At 35.3% G+C, this 18,249-nt stretch overlaps 1 protein-coding gene across 1 annotated transcript in view; it reads left to right on the plus strand.

Moving 5' to 3' along the window:
- Positions 1-18,249, plus strand: part of ELOVL4 (ELOVL fatty acid elongase 4) — a 65,547-nt gene that overhangs the window by 31,761 nt on the left and 15,537 nt on the right. The window contains 2 exon segments of the mRNA XM_036768282.1: positions 2,752-2,939; positions 5,222-5,302. Coding sequence (XP_036624177.1) covers positions 2,752-2,939; positions 5,222-5,302 — 269 coding nt within the window.

Raw genomic sequence — 18,249 nt, forward strand, 5'->3', positions numbered from 1 at the left:
CAAATTGTTTCTTTCTGGCTGCTTGCAGTATTTTCTCCTTCATCTGGGAGCTCTGGAATTTGGCGACAATATTCCAAGGAGATTTCTTTTGGGGATCTATTTGAGGAGGCGATCAATGGATTCTTTCAATTTCTATTTTGCCCTGTGGCTCTAGAATATCAGGGCAGTTCTCCTTGATAATTTCTTGAAAGATGATATCTAGGCTCTTTTTTTGATCATGGCTTTCAGGTAGTCCAATAATTTTTAAATTATCTCTCCTGGATCTATTTTCCAGGTCAGTGGTTTTTCCAATGAGATATTTCATATTGTCTTCAATTTTTTCATTCTTTGGTTCTGTTTTATAATATCTTGATTTCTCATAAAGTCACTAGCTTCCACTTGCTCCAATCTCATTTTTAAAGTACTATTTTCTTCAGTGGTCTTTTGGACCTCCTTTTCCATTTGGCTCATTCTGCCTTTCAAGGCATTCTTGTCCTCATTGGCTTTTTGGAGCTCCTTTGCCATTTGAGTTAGTCTGTTTTTAAGGTGTTGTTTTCTTCAGTGTATTTTTCAGTATTTTTCTGGGTCTCCTTTAGCAAGTCATTGACTTGTTTTTCATGGTTTTCTCGCATCCTTCTCATTTCTCTTCCCAATTTTTCCTCTACTTCTCTAACTTGCTTTTCCAAATCCTTTTTGAGCTCTTCCATGGCCTGGGACCAGTTCCTGTTTTTCTTGGAGGTTTCTGTTGTAGGCTCTTTGACTTTATTAATTTCTTCTGTCTGTATGTTTTGGTCTTCTTTGTCAGCAAAGAAAGAATGCAAAGTCTGAGACTGAATCTGGGTGCGTTTTCGCTGCCTGGCCATATTCCCGGCCAACTAACTTGACCTTTGAGTTTTTCAGTGGGGTATGACTGCTTGTGGACTACAGAGTTCTATGTTCCACGTTTGGGGCGGAGGTGCCAGCTCTGCCACACCAGCACGGCTCCTTCCCCAAAAACCCCCAACCCGAACTGGGCTTAGATCTTCAGCAGGCTGTGCACTCCTGCTCTGATCTGCCACTTAATTCCTCCCACCAGGTGGGCCTGGGGCCGGAAGCAGCAGCAACTGTAGCTGCCCCACCTCCGCTGCCCCCGGAGCTGGAAGCCGAACCGCGAACTCCCACTCCCGCAGCTTTTCCCACTAACCTTCTCCGCAATCTTTGGTGTTTGTGGGTTGAGAAGTCTCATAACTGCCGCAGCTCACTGATTCAGGGCGCTAGGGCATGCTCTGCCTGGTTGCTGGTCTGGTTGGTCCACGCCGCTCAGGCTGGGCTCTGCTCCACTCCGTTCCCAGCTCCCAGCTCCCAGCTCCGTGTGGGATAGACCTCACCCAGAGACCATCCAGGCTGTCCTGGGCTGGAGCCCTGCTTCCCTCTGCTGTTTTGTGGGTTCTGCCTTTCTAGAATTGGTTCAGAGCCATTTTTTATAGGTTTTTGGAGGGACTCGGCAGGGAGGTCATGCTAGTCCCTGCTTTCCAGCCACCATCTTTGCTCCGCCCCCCCACCTACCTCTTTTTCTAATCATGATATCTACTAGATGATACACTTTACAACGCTTCTTGTACAGAAGTTATTGGTAATAGGTTGTAGTATATTTGCTTCTATAAGTTCTTTCTCTGTTCCCCTTTGGGTCAACTATAATCTTATTTCTTCAGAGATTGTGATATTCCATGAGTTCCAGCCATGTGGTATCATTAAAAAAATACTGGTGATAAAAACTTAAGTTTCCACTTCAGGAGGAAATATGGATATACCTGAAAACACTACACATTTTTCTAAATGTAATTCATCATTCTCTTACTCCTTTTCTGTTCTGGGCCCAGTTTATGGCTCATCTTCAGCTTCTGTCTGAGATGGTTATGCTTAATGGACTAATTCAGGCTGTTAAAAATCTGTTTTTTAAAAAGATTGTCTCTATCTGAATCAATCTTTTTATTCACTTATTTTCTTGCAGGACCCAGGCTTTGGTGATAAATAGAAACCCTGAGCTTTGGGATTCCTTTCTAGAACCTTTTAAAAGGGCATTCTTTAATGTTTTAGAAGAAAAATGTTCAAAATAATGGGGCATAATAATTACAGTTTCTATAAAACTATAGGACGTAGGCCCGGAATGGATCTTGAGATAATATCTTACCTACTTACCTTTCTTTATCTATAACTCATCCTAAAAATATAGTTGTCTACCATCCTTTCAAGTGTCAAGTGAAAAATTCAGTAATTTTTCTTTTTAATGGCCTCCATTATTTGAAAACTCATAGTCAACAGGTTCTTCCTAAACTCATTCTTGTTTTAGTTACACCCAGTTTTCTCTAATCATGAACTCAGAGACTAGCTTCCAATGATCCCTTAGATGATAGCACTTCATATACTTAATAATCACAGTTATCTCCCCTTGAAAAATTCATGCCTATAGCACTTTATCTTTTCATCTAGTCCTTAGCTCCAAAATCTTTAGTGAGCTTTGTCACTCTCCCCGAGATCTCAAGTGATTTTGATCATATGGGAAGACAGGATAAATTTTAATATAGAAATCTCACACCCACAAATGACTAGAAAGCCTTATCACTTTAGAATTAAGACATTTTTAGATGCGGACTTCAAATATTGTACAGTACTTTACTAAAAATCACTATAGTTTAGTAACAAAATGATTTTATTTGGCTTCATTGAGACTTTGTAATAACAATGGAATTTTACAAAGTTTTAAACAAATTTTTAATTTTGTTCTTTTCCTAGATAAACGTGTTGAAAACTGGCCTCTCATGCAGTCTCCATTGCCTACATTATGTATAAGTACTCTTTATCTCCTCTTTGTGTGGCTGGGACCCAAATGGATGAAGAACAGAGAACCTTTCCAGATGCGTTTAGTGTTGATTGTCTATAATTTTGGAATGGTTTTACTTAACATGTTTATCTTCAGAGAGGTATGTTTGTGTTAAAACTCCAATTAGTTACTTCCTTGTAATCTGAGAATAATTGATATCTACTGTTAAAATTAATCTAACGTCCTGGACAATTTTAGCTCTTCCCTGATCTCCCCTAGTCAATAATGACCTTATATAGTATTTTGTTTTATATCTCCCTAATACATTAAATAATATTGGGTATTCTGATGACCCACGTTGGCATCTCTACCCCCTACTAGATTATAAGTGTCATGAAAGAAGGGACATGTTTTATTTAACTTTTATATCACTCTCCTAGCACAGTGTTCTGTTTACACAGGATCATAGAACCTCAAAATTAAAAAGGATCTCAGAGAATTGATCTGCCTTCAATTCAGTTGACTAATTCCACAAGCACTTATTAAGCTAGGTGCTGGGGATAACAAAGAAAAAAATGAAATGATCTTTGCCCTCCATGACCTTACAGTCTACTGGGGTGGGGGGAAGTAATATTCAAACGTACAACATAAACAAAATAATCACACAGTAATTTGGGTGGAGGGACCACAAATAATTGCAATCAGTGTGTGTACTCAGAATTTCTTGTGAGTTTCCTTGTCTATCAAAAATGAAGTAGTAGCTGAAGGTTTTTAATTATTTTTAGATAATGGCATTCTAAAATTGTTTGGTCTCACTAGTCAAGGAAACAAAAACAATTTTTCACAAATATAAATACTTAAGCTTTAATGTAATGTGATAAAATTGGATATGAACCCCTTCACAAATTAAATACTAAGAAAGTTTACATTTTAAGTGCTTTTCAGGGAGGGATCATATTTGACTTGTATTGCCTGATTCCAGACACAGCACATAGTAGGTGCTTGTTGATTGAATGATTGTATGATTGATATGGTTATGGTAATAGTACAAAAAGTCTAGGAATCAAGGAGAGTTTGTATCATGTTCGTAGAATCACAGATTGTAAGCAGGAAGGAAGAACTTTAGGAGTTCATCTAGTTTAACCACGCCCATTTTATAAGACTAAACCAATGCTCAGAAAGCTTAAGTGATTTACCTCTGCTCGTATCACAAAGTGTTATCATTGTTAGCATCATACTTATTATTAAGAAACACTCTCTTTTAGGAAGCAACCCATGAGCTGAGCCTTGAACAAAGAATATCAATTTGCAGTTGAGTGGATTTGGAATTGGAAAAGGACGAGACTGGGAGCGAGAGGACCAATTCAGAAGTTATTGCAGTAGTGTAATAAAATTAATAGTAAAACTTATATAGCATTTGCTATGCGCCAGGCACTGTGCCAAGTGCTCAGTTGGTCCTCACTACAACCCTGGGAGGTGGTTGCTATTGTTTTCCCCATTACACAAATGAGGAAACTGAGGCAAATAGGTTAATTGACTTAGCCAGGGCCACACAGCTTATCTGAGGCTAGATCTGAACTCACATCTGTCCTGATTCCAAGCTACTATTCCACCTAGCTGCCTTTGGTGAGAAGTCTGAATGAGGGTGGTAGCCCTATGTGTGAGAAAGGCAGGGGACAGATTAAGAAATGTTGTGGAGGTAGAATTGGCAAGATTTGGCAACTGATTGGATATGGGGTATAAGTGAGAGGGAGACAGATTGAGGATGATTCTTAGGTTGTAAGCTTGGTTACTGAAAGAATAGTTGTGCCCTAGAAACAGAAAATTTAGGAGGAGGAGTGGGTTGAAAATGGGAGGGGGGAAAGGAAATGAGTTGTATTTGGACATTTTGAGTTTGAAATGAAAATATTTAGCTAGCAGTTAGAGAAGTAAGACTTGGGGTCAGGAGAGTGGTGAGTGGTAAATATATAAATTTATGAGTCATTTGCAATCCAAGAGACTGACCTTCAAAGTCTACAAACTAAACTCTTATTAAGCACCTACTGTATGTAGGACACTGTGTTAGTCCCTGATGGAGACACAAAAATAAATTAGACACATTTACTTCACTTTCTACTGCCATGATTTGTTATTTCCTATCAGGTTTGCATTTCCTGGCCCACTGTGGAATTTATTGAAAATAGCCTAGAACTTTCTCCTCTGTATTCCTGACCTTAAAGCATTTTCTTTTTACCTTCTAGAAGCTAGAATAAAAGTTTGCTTTATGTCTGTCTGCCTTCTTTCTTTACTTTAAAATTTGTGTGTTTGTATATTTAAATATTTTGTATCTTTATCCCTCAAAGTAATTATCTATATTTTAAATACAAACATTTAAAAATTATTACACATATAAACATGCTTTACTGTTAAAACTTTAACCTAAAAATACATCCTTTTTTCTAGCTATTTTTGGCATCAACTGCTGCACGATATAGCTATATTTGCCAGAGTGTGGATTATTCAGATGACGTGAATGAAGTCAGGGTAAGTATATTTAAAGTATTATTGATCAGTAATAGTCTTAAGTAAAAGATCTAAATTTATAGTCAGCAATCTATGAAAACACATTTTAATGTTATAGTGAATTTCTATTTCAACAGTCTATATTCCTCTTAAACATAGTCATATGTATGCATATATGTGTGTGTATATATACATATATACATGTGTGTATGTGTACACATATGGTTCTAAGGATATACCAAAAGGTGTATTTATGACTGGAGTTTATCACTTGTGAAGTGTTGATTTTCATCATCTTTTGAACCATTTGTACTTGTTTTATTGATCAGAAAAAGATTTGGAAGTATTGGAAGGGACAGTTAAGTAAAGTTTTAATGGAAAGGTATGACTTAAGCATTATTAGTGGATCTTGTGTCTGGTAAAGTCTAAAGAAAATATAGTAATCCATGAGAGAATTATAACATATAATGAGCTAACTGGTTATACAGTCGTTACTAAGTACGTACAATTGAAAAGAAATCAGCATTCTCCAACCTAAAACGTATTGATAAAATAGTTAAATTCTTTGCTACAAACCATTTAAAATTATTCAGGCATATTCATGTTCATAAATTATATGTGTTTTGGGTCCAGACCTGTGATTTCATTGGTTTATGGAACTTCTATCACTGATCCATAGTTCATCTGTAATTTACAGTGCTGTAGAGTTGCCTGGGCCACTAAGAGATTAAGTGATCTGACTATGGTCACACAGCTAGTAAAGGTCAGAAGCAGTGCTTTAACATAGTTTCTTATTCTCACTTTGGGTCTAGCCCTCTATTCAATGCTGATTCTCTAAAATACCTATAATAAAAAGTGGTAGAAATTGAAGTGATTTAGCAGAATTGTTCCTTTTTTATTTACTAATTTTTATATCTGTGCCATTAAAAATGTTATTACTAAGCCTAGAATAGGATCAGGCAGGTAATTTCTTTGTTTTTATTATTACCTAACCAAAAAAATATTGCTTCACATAAGTATATGTCTGAAAAAGAAATACATCCAAAACAATGATATTAATTGAATTAAACAATTAGTATAACCCTACACTAGAAGTAATTCTGTAAGTTTTGTCTTCTAAAATAAGGTTTTAGTGACCTCTAAAAGTCAACAAACACTTACCTGACAACCTACCCTATCCCCAACACTGTGGTGGTAGAAATCTGGGTTATACCTAAATAAGTAGAGTAAGTGTGTTCTTCCTTGAGGAGTTTAATGCTTTGTTTCTTTGGGGAGTGGAGGGCAATACTGTCGTAGAGCAATGGGGAGGACTCCTCACAATCTTAGTTTTATGTTTCAATTGATAGGTCAGCCTCACTTGGAGTATTAAATGCATAAAATCAAGGAGTTGATGCATACAATGAATGATTTTTTAGGTACATTTTAAAAGCAGTCCCTGTTTGTGTTCACATTGGATAATGTTGATGTATGAATAAACTTCCCTTTGGTAGGCAGGCTTATTAAGAAAACTTTCTTTAGACCTTCTGTGATCTTGTTTTTTTGTGGCCTTCTTGCTTACATCTCAATTCATTTTTTAGCTTCTTGTCTTTTCTGTAGTTGCATTGTTAAACAAGCAAACAATCCTCCCTGAGATAAAAATAACAGCAACAACAAACAACACTAAGTTTCTATTATAATCTTCTGGTAGGCATAGATTATTTCTTGTTTAAGTCACTATTGGAAAGACAAGAACTCTGCACCGTAATTCTAGCAGTGGAGAGAAACTTACAGCCTGATGGGAGCCTTCCTTGCCCCTACTTCCATTTCTGAGGGAAAGTCAACCTTTACTGTCAGCATTTGTGCACAGCATTGTGTTTTTCCCAAAACATATACTTAAACAAAAAAATACTTTAAAAAAAATTCTTAAATGAAAGGGACCAAAGTGGAGAATTTTATATGGAGGGGTATTGTTCAAAACAACAATCATAAAATGCACCTCTTCTTCCAACATCCCCCTCCCCATCCCCAACAAGAACCCTTGGATTAGGCTTATACCCCACAACATCTTACTGGCAATTACTGAAATGCCTAGTATCCTGCTTTCAGTGAAGTTATTTGGATGACTCAAAGCGTTGCTTGTGTTTTACTGGAAAGTTACTGTTTTGCTGTCAAATTTTATCTTTTAAGGCCAAATCCCCTATCCATACTTCCTCCACCCTCAAATGGGAGTGTATCTTCCTACAGAGATAATAATGTAAAGCACGAAGTGATTTTTTTCTATTATATAATAATAATAATAATAATATCTAGCATTTGTGTAGCACTTTACAGTTTGAAAAATGCTTTACCATGTCATTTCAGTTTATCTTCACAACAACATTGTAAGGAAAGTGCTGTTATTATCTCCATTTTACAGATGATGCAGCTGTAGTAGACAACAGTTAGGTGACTTGCCCAGGGTCACACAGCTAGTAGGTGTCAGAGGCAGGATTTAAATACAGGTCTTCCTAACTTGAGTTCCAGTACTCTTATCTATGGTGACACCTACCTGCCTCTTGAAGGGAGAGACTGTGTCATTTCTGTCTTTGGTATACCTAAATGGAGAAATAGTCAATAAGTCTTTTACTGACTTCAATGTAATAAAAATTATAATGAGTATTTATGAAAAAGATTTAAAATTAAATGAAGACTAAATAACATAGTTCTAATGAACGTAGAGATCAAAGAAGAACTCACAATAATGGTAAATAATTTTATCAAAGAAAATGACAACAATGAAACATACCACAACTTTTGGGATACAGTCAAAGCAGTCAGTGAAAAATATATTTCCAAATAACAAAATAAAATTAGATAAATGAATTGGAATGCAAATAATCAAACTAGAAATGTAACAAATCAAAACTAAAAACAAAAATAGAAATTTTGACAGTTAAAGAAGAGGTTAATAGAATTGAAAGCAAAAAGAAAACCATTTAATTTACAAATAAAGGCAGAAGCTAGTTTTTTTGGGGGGGAAAATTAATGAAGTAGGCAAAGTGTTAGATAATTTGATTTTACAAAGGCAAATAAAACCAAATTACCAAAATCAAAAATGAAAAAGGAAGTTTCATAACAGATGACCAGAAGTGAAGGAAGTTGTTAGAAACTATTTTGCCCAATTGTATGCCAACAATGTTGACAATTTAAAGAAAGTGGATGAATAGTTACAGAAATATACTCAGATTAATAGAACATGAAATAATTTTAAAAGCCCAATTTTAGCAAAAGAAATTGAATAAAACAAATTAACTCCCAAAGAAAAATCTCCCAGGCCCAAATAGATTTATAAGTACATTCTATTCAAACAGCAATTCATTCTAAATATTACATAAATTGCTTGTAAAAATAGACAAAAAGGGAATCCTACTAAATTTCTTCTTTAAGTCAAATATGGCTCTGACATTCTGACATGGAAGAAATAGAAGAGAAAAAAATGAGATTATTGACCAATAACTAATGAATAAAGAATTAATGAGGTGACTGTGACATATTTAAAATATTATACACCATGACCAAGTCAGATTGGAGCCAGAAATGAAGGCTTGGTTAAATATTAGGAAAATTATAAATTAATGACATTGATAACAAAGACATTTTTTAAAACACCCAATTATTTCAATAGATGGAAGAAAAGAACTTTTGGCAAAATGTAGCATTTATTTATGTTAAAAGAGTAAAAATCATAGAAATAAACTGACCTTTCTTTAATTAGGCAAATAATAGCAAATGTGAAAAATTAGGTTTCTCTATAATGGAGAAAAATTAAAGGTCTTTCCAATAAGAATGAGGTAAGGATAAGTAATCATCATTATTATTTAATATAGTTATAGAAATGCTAATTATTGCAATAAGAAAAGAAAAAATGAAGAAATGAATATAGGCAGAAAAGAAACAAAAACATTGCCTTTGCAAATGTTATGGTGGTTTATTTATGGAATCCTAGAGATTCTACTAAAATTAATTTAAATAATAAATTCAATAAACTAGCAAGACAAAATAAATCTGAAAAAATTATTAGCCTCATCTATATTACTAAGAAAACACAGGATGAAGACATTAAAAAAGAAATTTTGGTTAAAATAGCTACAGGATGTATAAAATATTTGTGGGTCTAACAACCAAAATATATCCAGGATTTAAATGAATACAAGTACAAAACAGAAATAACAGAAGACATAAGTAATGGGAGAGAAGTTAACTGCTCATGGTTGAGTTGTGATAATGTAATTAAAATTATACTACCACCAAAGTTAATTAACAGATTTGTTGCCATTCCAGACAACCAAATGATTCTTTAAAGAACAAAATAATAATAAATTCTTTGGGTGGAAGGGAGGAGTAAAGAATCTCAAAGGAAATAATGGGGGGAAATAGGAAGGAAGGAGACCTAGACTGACTAGATCTCAAACTTACAGCAAAACAGTAATCAGCAAAACCATTTGGTACTGTTTTTTTTTTAAATGGAAATGTTGGGCAGACTGCATGGAGCCAAGATGGTGGAGTAAGCAGTAAATTGCTGTAACTGTCCGATATTCACCTTCAAAAAACCATAAAATAGGACCTCAAAATAAATCCCAGAACAGCAGAACCAGCAAAAAGATGGGGCAAAACAATCTTTGAGTCCAAGAAACTTGGAAGATCAGCAAGAAAGGTCTGTCTCACTCAAGTAAAAAGAGAACACAGGCTAGGACAGGAAGCATCCCAGGAAGCCAGCAGCAAGCCCCACCTCATCAAAACAGGAGGAGATCCTGAGCCCCAGTGTAGTAGAGCAGGAAAATGCCAACACCAGAATCCCCCACATGCCTCAGCATAGCCAGGAGAACCAGCAGACTCTACCTCCAAAAATCACCACATGCTCCAGTGTAGTCCCAGGCCAAGAGGCATCCTCCAGCTGTCAGACCTCCACATGCTTCAGTGTAGCCCCAGGGAAACATAAAAACACCCCACTACCCTCAGCACATGCCACACACTAACACTAGCACCCCTAGCTCAGAACCTCAGGAAAGAGATCCCAAAATAGAAACTCCAAGGAACATAATAGCCAAGTCACAGGACTATAAGGGCAAGGAAAAAGTATTTCAAGTGTCCAGAAAAAAATCAATTCAAATATCAGGGAGCCATATCCAGGATTACACAGGACTTAGCAGCTACAACCTTAAAGGATCAGAGATCATGGAACACGATATTCCAGAAGGCAGAGGAGCTAGGGCTACAACCAAGAATCATCTACCTGGTGAAATTAAGCATAACCCTCCAAGGGGAAAAATGGTCATTCAGTGAAAGAGAAAGATTTCAGGCTCTCATAAGACCATAATTGAACAAAAAAAATTGATCTCCAATATTAAGACCCAAGAGAAGGTGAAAAAAGGAAGAAAGCAAAAAGAAAACATAATGGATTCAATGGGGCTGAACTGTTTACATCCCTACATGGGAAGATGATACTTGTAATTCTTAAAAATTGTACTACTAATAGTACAGTCTAAAGGAATATACATAGACAAAGGGTATGGGTATAAGGTGAATTTGAGGGAATGTCATAAAAATTAAGAGATGAGAAAGAAGAGTACACCGGGTGCAAAAGGAAGGGAGAGAGAGGTAAAATGGGGTAAATTATCTCACGTGAAGAGGGGCTAAAAATCTGTTACTGTGGAAGGAAAGATGGGAGGGTGGGCAATGGACATTGCTTGAACTTATTCTCATCAGCATAGGCTCAACAAGGGAATAATATACACAATCAATTGAATATAGAAATCTATCTTACCTAAAAGGGAAAGGAGGGGAGGAGATTAAGTAAAGGTTGGATGATAGGAACAAAACATTGTCAAGGAGGGAAAGGGTGAAAGGAGAGAGTGAACAAACAGGAAGAAAAATAGGATGGAGAGAAACACATGGTAATCATAACTGTGAATGTGAATAAGATGAAATCTCTCATAAAAAAGGAAATGGATAGCAGAATGGATGAAAAACCAGAATCCTACAATATGTTGTTTAAAAGAAGCACACTTGAAACAGAGAGACGCAAACAGAGTAAAGGTAAGGGGCTGGAGCAGAATCTCTTAAGCTTCAGCTGAAGTTAAAAAAAAGCAGAAATAGCAATCTGGATCTCACACAAAGTAAAAGCAAAAATAAACCTAATTAAAAGAAGATAAGGAAGGACACTACATCTTGCTAAAAGGTATGATAGATGATGAAGTAATATCAGTACTAAACATATATGCACTAAGTAGTATAGCATCCAAATTCTTAAAGGAGAAATTAAGTGATTTACAGGTTCATGACCAAACAAGAGATAGAAAGCATTGTGAAATGTAAAATAGATAATTTTGATGATATTAAATTAAAAACTTTTGTACAAACAAAACCAGTGGAACCAAGATTAGAAGGAAAGCAGAAAGGTGGGAAACAATCTTTGTATCAAGTGTCTCTGATAAAGGCCTATTTCTCAAATATAGAAGGATTTGAGTAAAATTTATAAGAATACAAGTCATTTCCCAATTGATAAATGGTCAAAAAATATGAACAGTCAATTTTCCAGTGAAGAAATCAAAGCTATCTATAGAGGCATATGAAGAAGTGCCCTAAATCACTTTTGATTAGAGAAATGCAAATAAAAACAACTCTGAGGTACCACCTCACACTAATCAGATTGGCCAATGTGACAAAAGAAAAAGGAAAATGATACATGTTGGAGAGAATGTAGGAAAATTTGGACACTAATGCGCTGTTAATGGAGTTGTGAACTGATCCAAACATTCTGGAGAACAATTTGGAACTATACCCAAAGGGCAACCAAACTGTGCATTCCCTTTAATCCAGCAATAATACTACTAGGTCTGTATCCCAGGGGTTCATGAAAAAGGGAAAAGGACCTACATGTGCAAAAAATAATAATAGCAGCTTTTTTCCTGATGGCAAAATACTGGAAATTGAGAGGATGCCCATCAATTGGAGAATGAATGAACAGGCTATGGTATATGAATGTAGTGGAATACTATTGTGCTATAAGAAATGATGAAAGGCAGATTTCAGAAAAACCTGGAAAGACTTATATGAGTTGACGCAAAGTGAAATGAGCAGAACCGGGAAAACATTGTACACAGTATCAACAATATTGTGTGACAATCAACTATGAATGACTCAGCTCTTAGCAACACAATGATCTAAGACAAATACAAAGGACTCGGGATGGAAAATGCTATCCACATCCAGAAAAAGAACTGATGGGCTCTGAGTGCAGATCTAAGATGTTTTTTTCACGTATTTGATTCTTTTTCATAGTCTTTTTCCTTTTGATCTGTTTCTTCTTTCACAATTGTGATGAATATGGAAATATGTTTTATGTGATAGCACATGTATAAACTACATCAAATTACCTACCATTTTAGGAAGAGGGGAGGGGAAGAAGGGAGGGAGAAAAATTTGGAACTCAAAATCTGATAAAAATGAATGCTAAATATTCTCTTGATATGTAATTGAGGAAAAAATAAAATACTATTAAATAAAAAAAATAAAGTGGAAGAGCACATAAGAAAATGAAAAAGTTACTCAGCATTACAGACTAGGAAAGCAAATTTATGAGTTATTTCAGTAATGTCCCACTTTTTGTAAGTGGTTTGCAATTTCCTTCTCTTGCTTATTTCACAGATGAGGAAACTGACACAAACAGGGTTAAGTGACTTGCCCAAGGCTGCACAGATATGACTTGTCCAAGGTCAGATTTGAACTCAGGTCTTCCTGACTCTAGGCCTGGAACTTTATCCACTGTGCCACCTAACTGTTCATAGGAAAGCAAGACCCAGGAGCAATTAAATATCTTTAACATAGTGTATGTGAATTCAAGGATTCCAACTCCTGAGATAAGGATTCTATATTCAACAAAAATTGCTGGGAAAACTAGAAAGCACTCTGGCAAAGATTAGGTTTGGACCAGTGTTTCACACCATGTACCACAATCAGCTCAAAATAGATATATGTTCTAAATACACACAAAAAATTGCATCATAAACAAATTGGAGGAGAAGGGCAGGAGAAAGCTTTCACAACTATGGATAAGAGAAGAATAGTTAATAAAACCGGAGGGTGGAGAGCATTATAAAATGGACAATTTTTTGTGTATAAAATTGAAAAGCTTTTTTCACAAGAACAATTAATACACTTATGATTAGAAGAGAAACAATTAACTGGGAAAATATTTGTAGCAAATTTCTCTGATAAACATCTGATATCCAAGAGCTATAGAAAAAGTATTGCAAGTAATGAGAATGAGAGTCTTTTCTGAAAAGATCAGTAGACAGTTGGTCAAAGGATAGAAACATACTGTTTTCAAATGAAAAAAAAACTGCTTAATGTCAACAATAATAAAAGCAATTTCCATCTAGCTCCAAATGAGTGATTTTAAATGCAATTTTAAACAACTCTAACTTTCAATCTCATACTCATTAGATTGGCCAAAATAACAAAACAGGAAAATAGCATTTGTTCGGTAGAGGAAGGAGGCTCCTAATGATAGGGCAGGCACCCTAATTCACTGTTGGTGAAGCTGTAAAATGGTCAAACTGTTCTGAATAGCAAGATACGATGATGCTCTAAAAGTCACTAATCTGTATATACCCTATTACCCCGAAGACGTAAAAAACAGGCCAAGGTACATAAAAAATATTTATTGTACTTTTGTTGTTTTAACAAATAACTGGGGGAAAGTTTATATTTTTATATTAGGGAATGACTAGGCAAATTTTGATAAATGAATATAATAGAATATTGTGCTATAAGAAATGACAAACAAGATGAATTCAGAAAAACCTAGGAAAGCCTTAAGTGAACTGATATATAGTGAAGTGACCAAAACCAGGAGTACAACTTACGCGGTGACTACAATAACATAAAGGAAAGCAACTTCGAAGTATTTAACACTGATCAGTGTAGTGAGCAATCATGACTTCAAAAGACTAGTAATGAAATCTCTTGCCATCTCTTGGCAGAGAGGTGATAGACTAGAGCTCTAGAGTGAGCTACTTCCAGATATGACCAAGCTGAGGATATGTTTTGCTTGACTACTCTTATTTGTTGCAAGAGAGGGCTTTTATGTTGGAGTGGGGAAGAGTTGATAGATAATGATAGAAAAAATAGAAAAGAAAGAAAAGAACAATGAAATAATTTTAAAATATACACAAGTGAGGAGAAGAAAGTTTAGGAGACAAACATAGAAGTTATATGCCTATCATATTAAATTTAATTATTTAGTGTCATTAATCATTATTTGATTAATATCATATTAAATATATGAATTTATGGTGTAGCTTAGATCTACTAGACTGTAAACTTAACTAAGTCATAAACTCCTCCATTTTTTTTATATCCCCCATGATGTTAAGCAATCTGACAGTAGTAAACTCGAAGTAAATATTAATTGAATGAGTGCATGCACAAATATGAAAACTTAGAGACACTTTAGATTAGCATCATCTTTTAAGCTACTGAGCACCAAACCAGGGGTGGAGAATCCATGGCCTCAAGGCCACATGTGGCCCTCTAGGTCCTCAAGTGTTACCCTTTGACTGAATCCAAATTTCACAGAACAAATCCCCTTAATAAAAGGATTTGTTCTGTAAAACTTAGACTCAGTCAAAAGGCCATACCCAAGGACCTAGAAGGCCACATGTGGCCTAGAAGCCACAGATTCCTTATGTTGTACCAGAAGCGAGCGAGACACACCACAGAGTATAAGTTTTAAGTGGAGAATTTATTAGCCGGCAGCCATTGGGGTACGGTACTACAAATCAATGGCAAATGTGTTGGGGTGATGGCTTGCCTTATATAGGATATGGGGGTACATAGTGGGGGGGAAAAGAGGAACAAAGGTCCTGGCTGATCAAAAGATTCAGTCAGGTTATCATACTAGTGGGATAATCTCATTTACATTCCTTGGTGGAGTCACGGAGCCCCAGGGATATCTGCTAGACAGGGTCTGCTAGGTTATCCTTCAGTGGGATGGTCCTATCTACTGACATTCCTTGGTGGAGTCATGGAGTCCCAAGGGGTTTGCTAAATGCCAAAGATATCCGAGTCCATTCTTTCTGGGGGTGCTTGTCAGTAGCTAGGGGTTTCTCAGGGGTTCGTAATTTTCCTTGTATTACACTTACCCCTGAAACCAGATGCATGGTAGACATCATATTATATGTCAGAAACCATTTCTTTTTTTAACTCTCATGTTGCACTTGAAACTTCCCAAGGAGGAAGATTACTGATTTAATAGGATTATTGGGTTGTCTGACATTCATAGAGATTAGAGTTACCTCAAACCAAATTTACATACTGCTAGCCATAAATATACTAGCAAAGCATTGATACCATTTAATTCTTTAAAAGTATTTTACATTAAAAGTCTTAAAAGAAGACTATTATCATACCATAATGAATTCTTTAAAATATAAATGTTGGTTATTCAAAGATATATAGTGATTGCAATTTACTTACTTAGACAAAATGGAATTAATTTTACTCAGAGAATAATTTTGGAAATCATTTCTATAACTGTGACCAATCAAATAGTTTTTACTCCCTCAGCCTATTTGGTGATTCTGAGAGTAGTGTACAAACAAATATAGGAATTATACATTTTAGATGCAAATAGTCCAGTATCATACAAGAGTATAACAGTAGATCAGGAGACATGTTACCATCTGGATAATACTTACTTACGACAAATAATCATGTTCAAACATCTTTAAATAATGTGATGTTGGGAATTTTTAAAGTATAGATTTACTGTAATTAATTTGTTTAAACCTTTCTCCCCACCCCAGCCATTTTCATGCATGTTTCAAGCACTTAAACTCTACAGTAAGTAATCCTGAGCCTTGAATAGGTATTTTCTCTGATTTTATACATTGACTTATCTTTTTTTAACTTTAAATTTTAACTGTTTTCAAACAAAGAATGATCACATTTACATAGAACAAGTGTAGGCATAATACACGGGACCTTACAAATTTAAACACTTAAGCCTGAATGTGAAAGAATCTGTGTCAAGCTCCTAAATAGCCAAAGGATAAAAACAGATTTTACTTACGTACTAGTTTAAAATCTCTTAATGTTTACTTCATGTTCTTTCCATATTGCATCATCTACTTAAAGAAAGATATAAGCACTTAACAGGAAAAATAATATTAGATTACAATGTTTTCTTTCAGAAAAGATTATATTTTGTTTCATTTAAAAACTTAAAAATATTACAGAGGTCACCTCTCACAGACCCTTAATCTTAGACTATAATGTAATCTTTCTGTACCATCTGGTGTCTTAATAGGGCTTAATGCAAGATGGAGAAAAAAAAACACCCTACATTATTTAACAAGGATCATATCCACAACTTGGAAAATATTTACGGTAGTATACTAGGATGAGACTATTGAATTACAGCTTACCTAAATTCTTTGACCATGGCATCCCATGAACCAAGGAAAAATATAAAATGACCTTCATTTCTATGCAACTACTTCCTCCTTTTTTGTTTTGTTTTCCTAATGATTGTGGCATTGTGGTGCAAAAGGGGGCAAAGGCTGTTGAGAATCATAATATTTTTACTATATGTAACCATTAACTTAACTGTTGGTTCTCTAAATGTGAGATACTTGTTCAGTGAACAGTTGACACACTACTGGAATAAATGAAATGCTATTAATTTTGGTGTTCTCACCATCAGTGAAACCAGAAGACAAAAGAAAGTTGCAGCTAAAGGGAAAGAGCTCACAGATGCACTTTAGAGAAGAAAATGAGAGCCAGTAGAATTGGTTTTATTCCACATAGAGGCAACAAATAACATAATTTCATGGAATATTAGATTACCTCCTATTGTAAGGCTTGTAATATGCACTGGCAGAACATTACTATGAAAATAATAGCAACTTATGTACTTACATCTCCTTAAAAAGATTATGAGGTAGAGAAATTCTATGAGAAACTAGGTAAAGTCATCCAAATTAAATTAGCATGTTCTTTGTTACTTAAGAGTTTTAATGCAAAGGTAGGCATAGAAGAAAATGGCAAAAATAAAAAAGATGTTGAAATTGTGATTGAGAATAAAAAAATGAGAGAAGCCAAAGTCCTTTAGACTACATAGAGCTTCATGTTTATCTGCTTTATCATCCTGCAAGATTATATCAACCCTGGAACTCACACTGCTTCAGTACGCCTTACCCCTATAGCTCCTCCATCCCTCTGATTGGAGAAAGTGGAGAGCCTCTCAGAGAACCTCCATTTAAGAAGAGTACTCAGGCTAGCCATCTCATTTCCCACCAGGCTATACTTCTCTGGATTTCTTTATGACCCAACACTTGGTACTGCTGTCTCTCCCTGACCCATCCCCTCCAGCTTTTCATCTTCCTTTTGAGTGTTGCCTTCACCCATTAGATTGTAAACTCCTGAAAGGAGTTTTTTTTGTATCTTTTCCTTTTTTTGTATCCCCAGCTCTTAGCACAGTGTTTGGCATGTAGTAGGCACTTAATAAATGTTTATTGACTAACTGACTATTACACATTATTCCTGAGGAAACAGAGTTGGTAGGTGCTGGTTATGATGAATACTAGATTGCAATGACAAAAAACGAAATTATATTTAACATACAGGAAATGAGCCTTTATTGAAGTGGGAGTCATTCCTGAGTAGACCACTTAGTTGTTAGAGCAAAAAAAAGTATACAAAGAAGAAAGAATAGAAATGAGCAAAAGATATAATGTATAATTAAACAACTCCAAGCTGACCTATTTAAATAGGCTATTGGTACTGAAAAATAGAAAATTAATGAACAGATATGGACACAGATTTTAACAATTTCCTAAGGAAATTTAAACAATGCAAATCATTTACCATAAGGAGGAAGAGCCAAAAGAGCTAGTAAACACTTGATCTCCTTGTCAAATAGAGAGAGATATCAGCCAAAAACAACA

Source organism: Trichosurus vulpecula, chromosome 7, assembly GCF_011100635.1.
Source record: "Trichosurus vulpecula isolate mTriVul1 chromosome 7, mTriVul1.pri, whole genome shotgun sequence".
Taxonomy (NCBI): Eukaryota; Metazoa; Chordata; class Mammalia; order Diprotodontia; family Phalangeridae; genus Trichosurus; species Trichosurus vulpecula.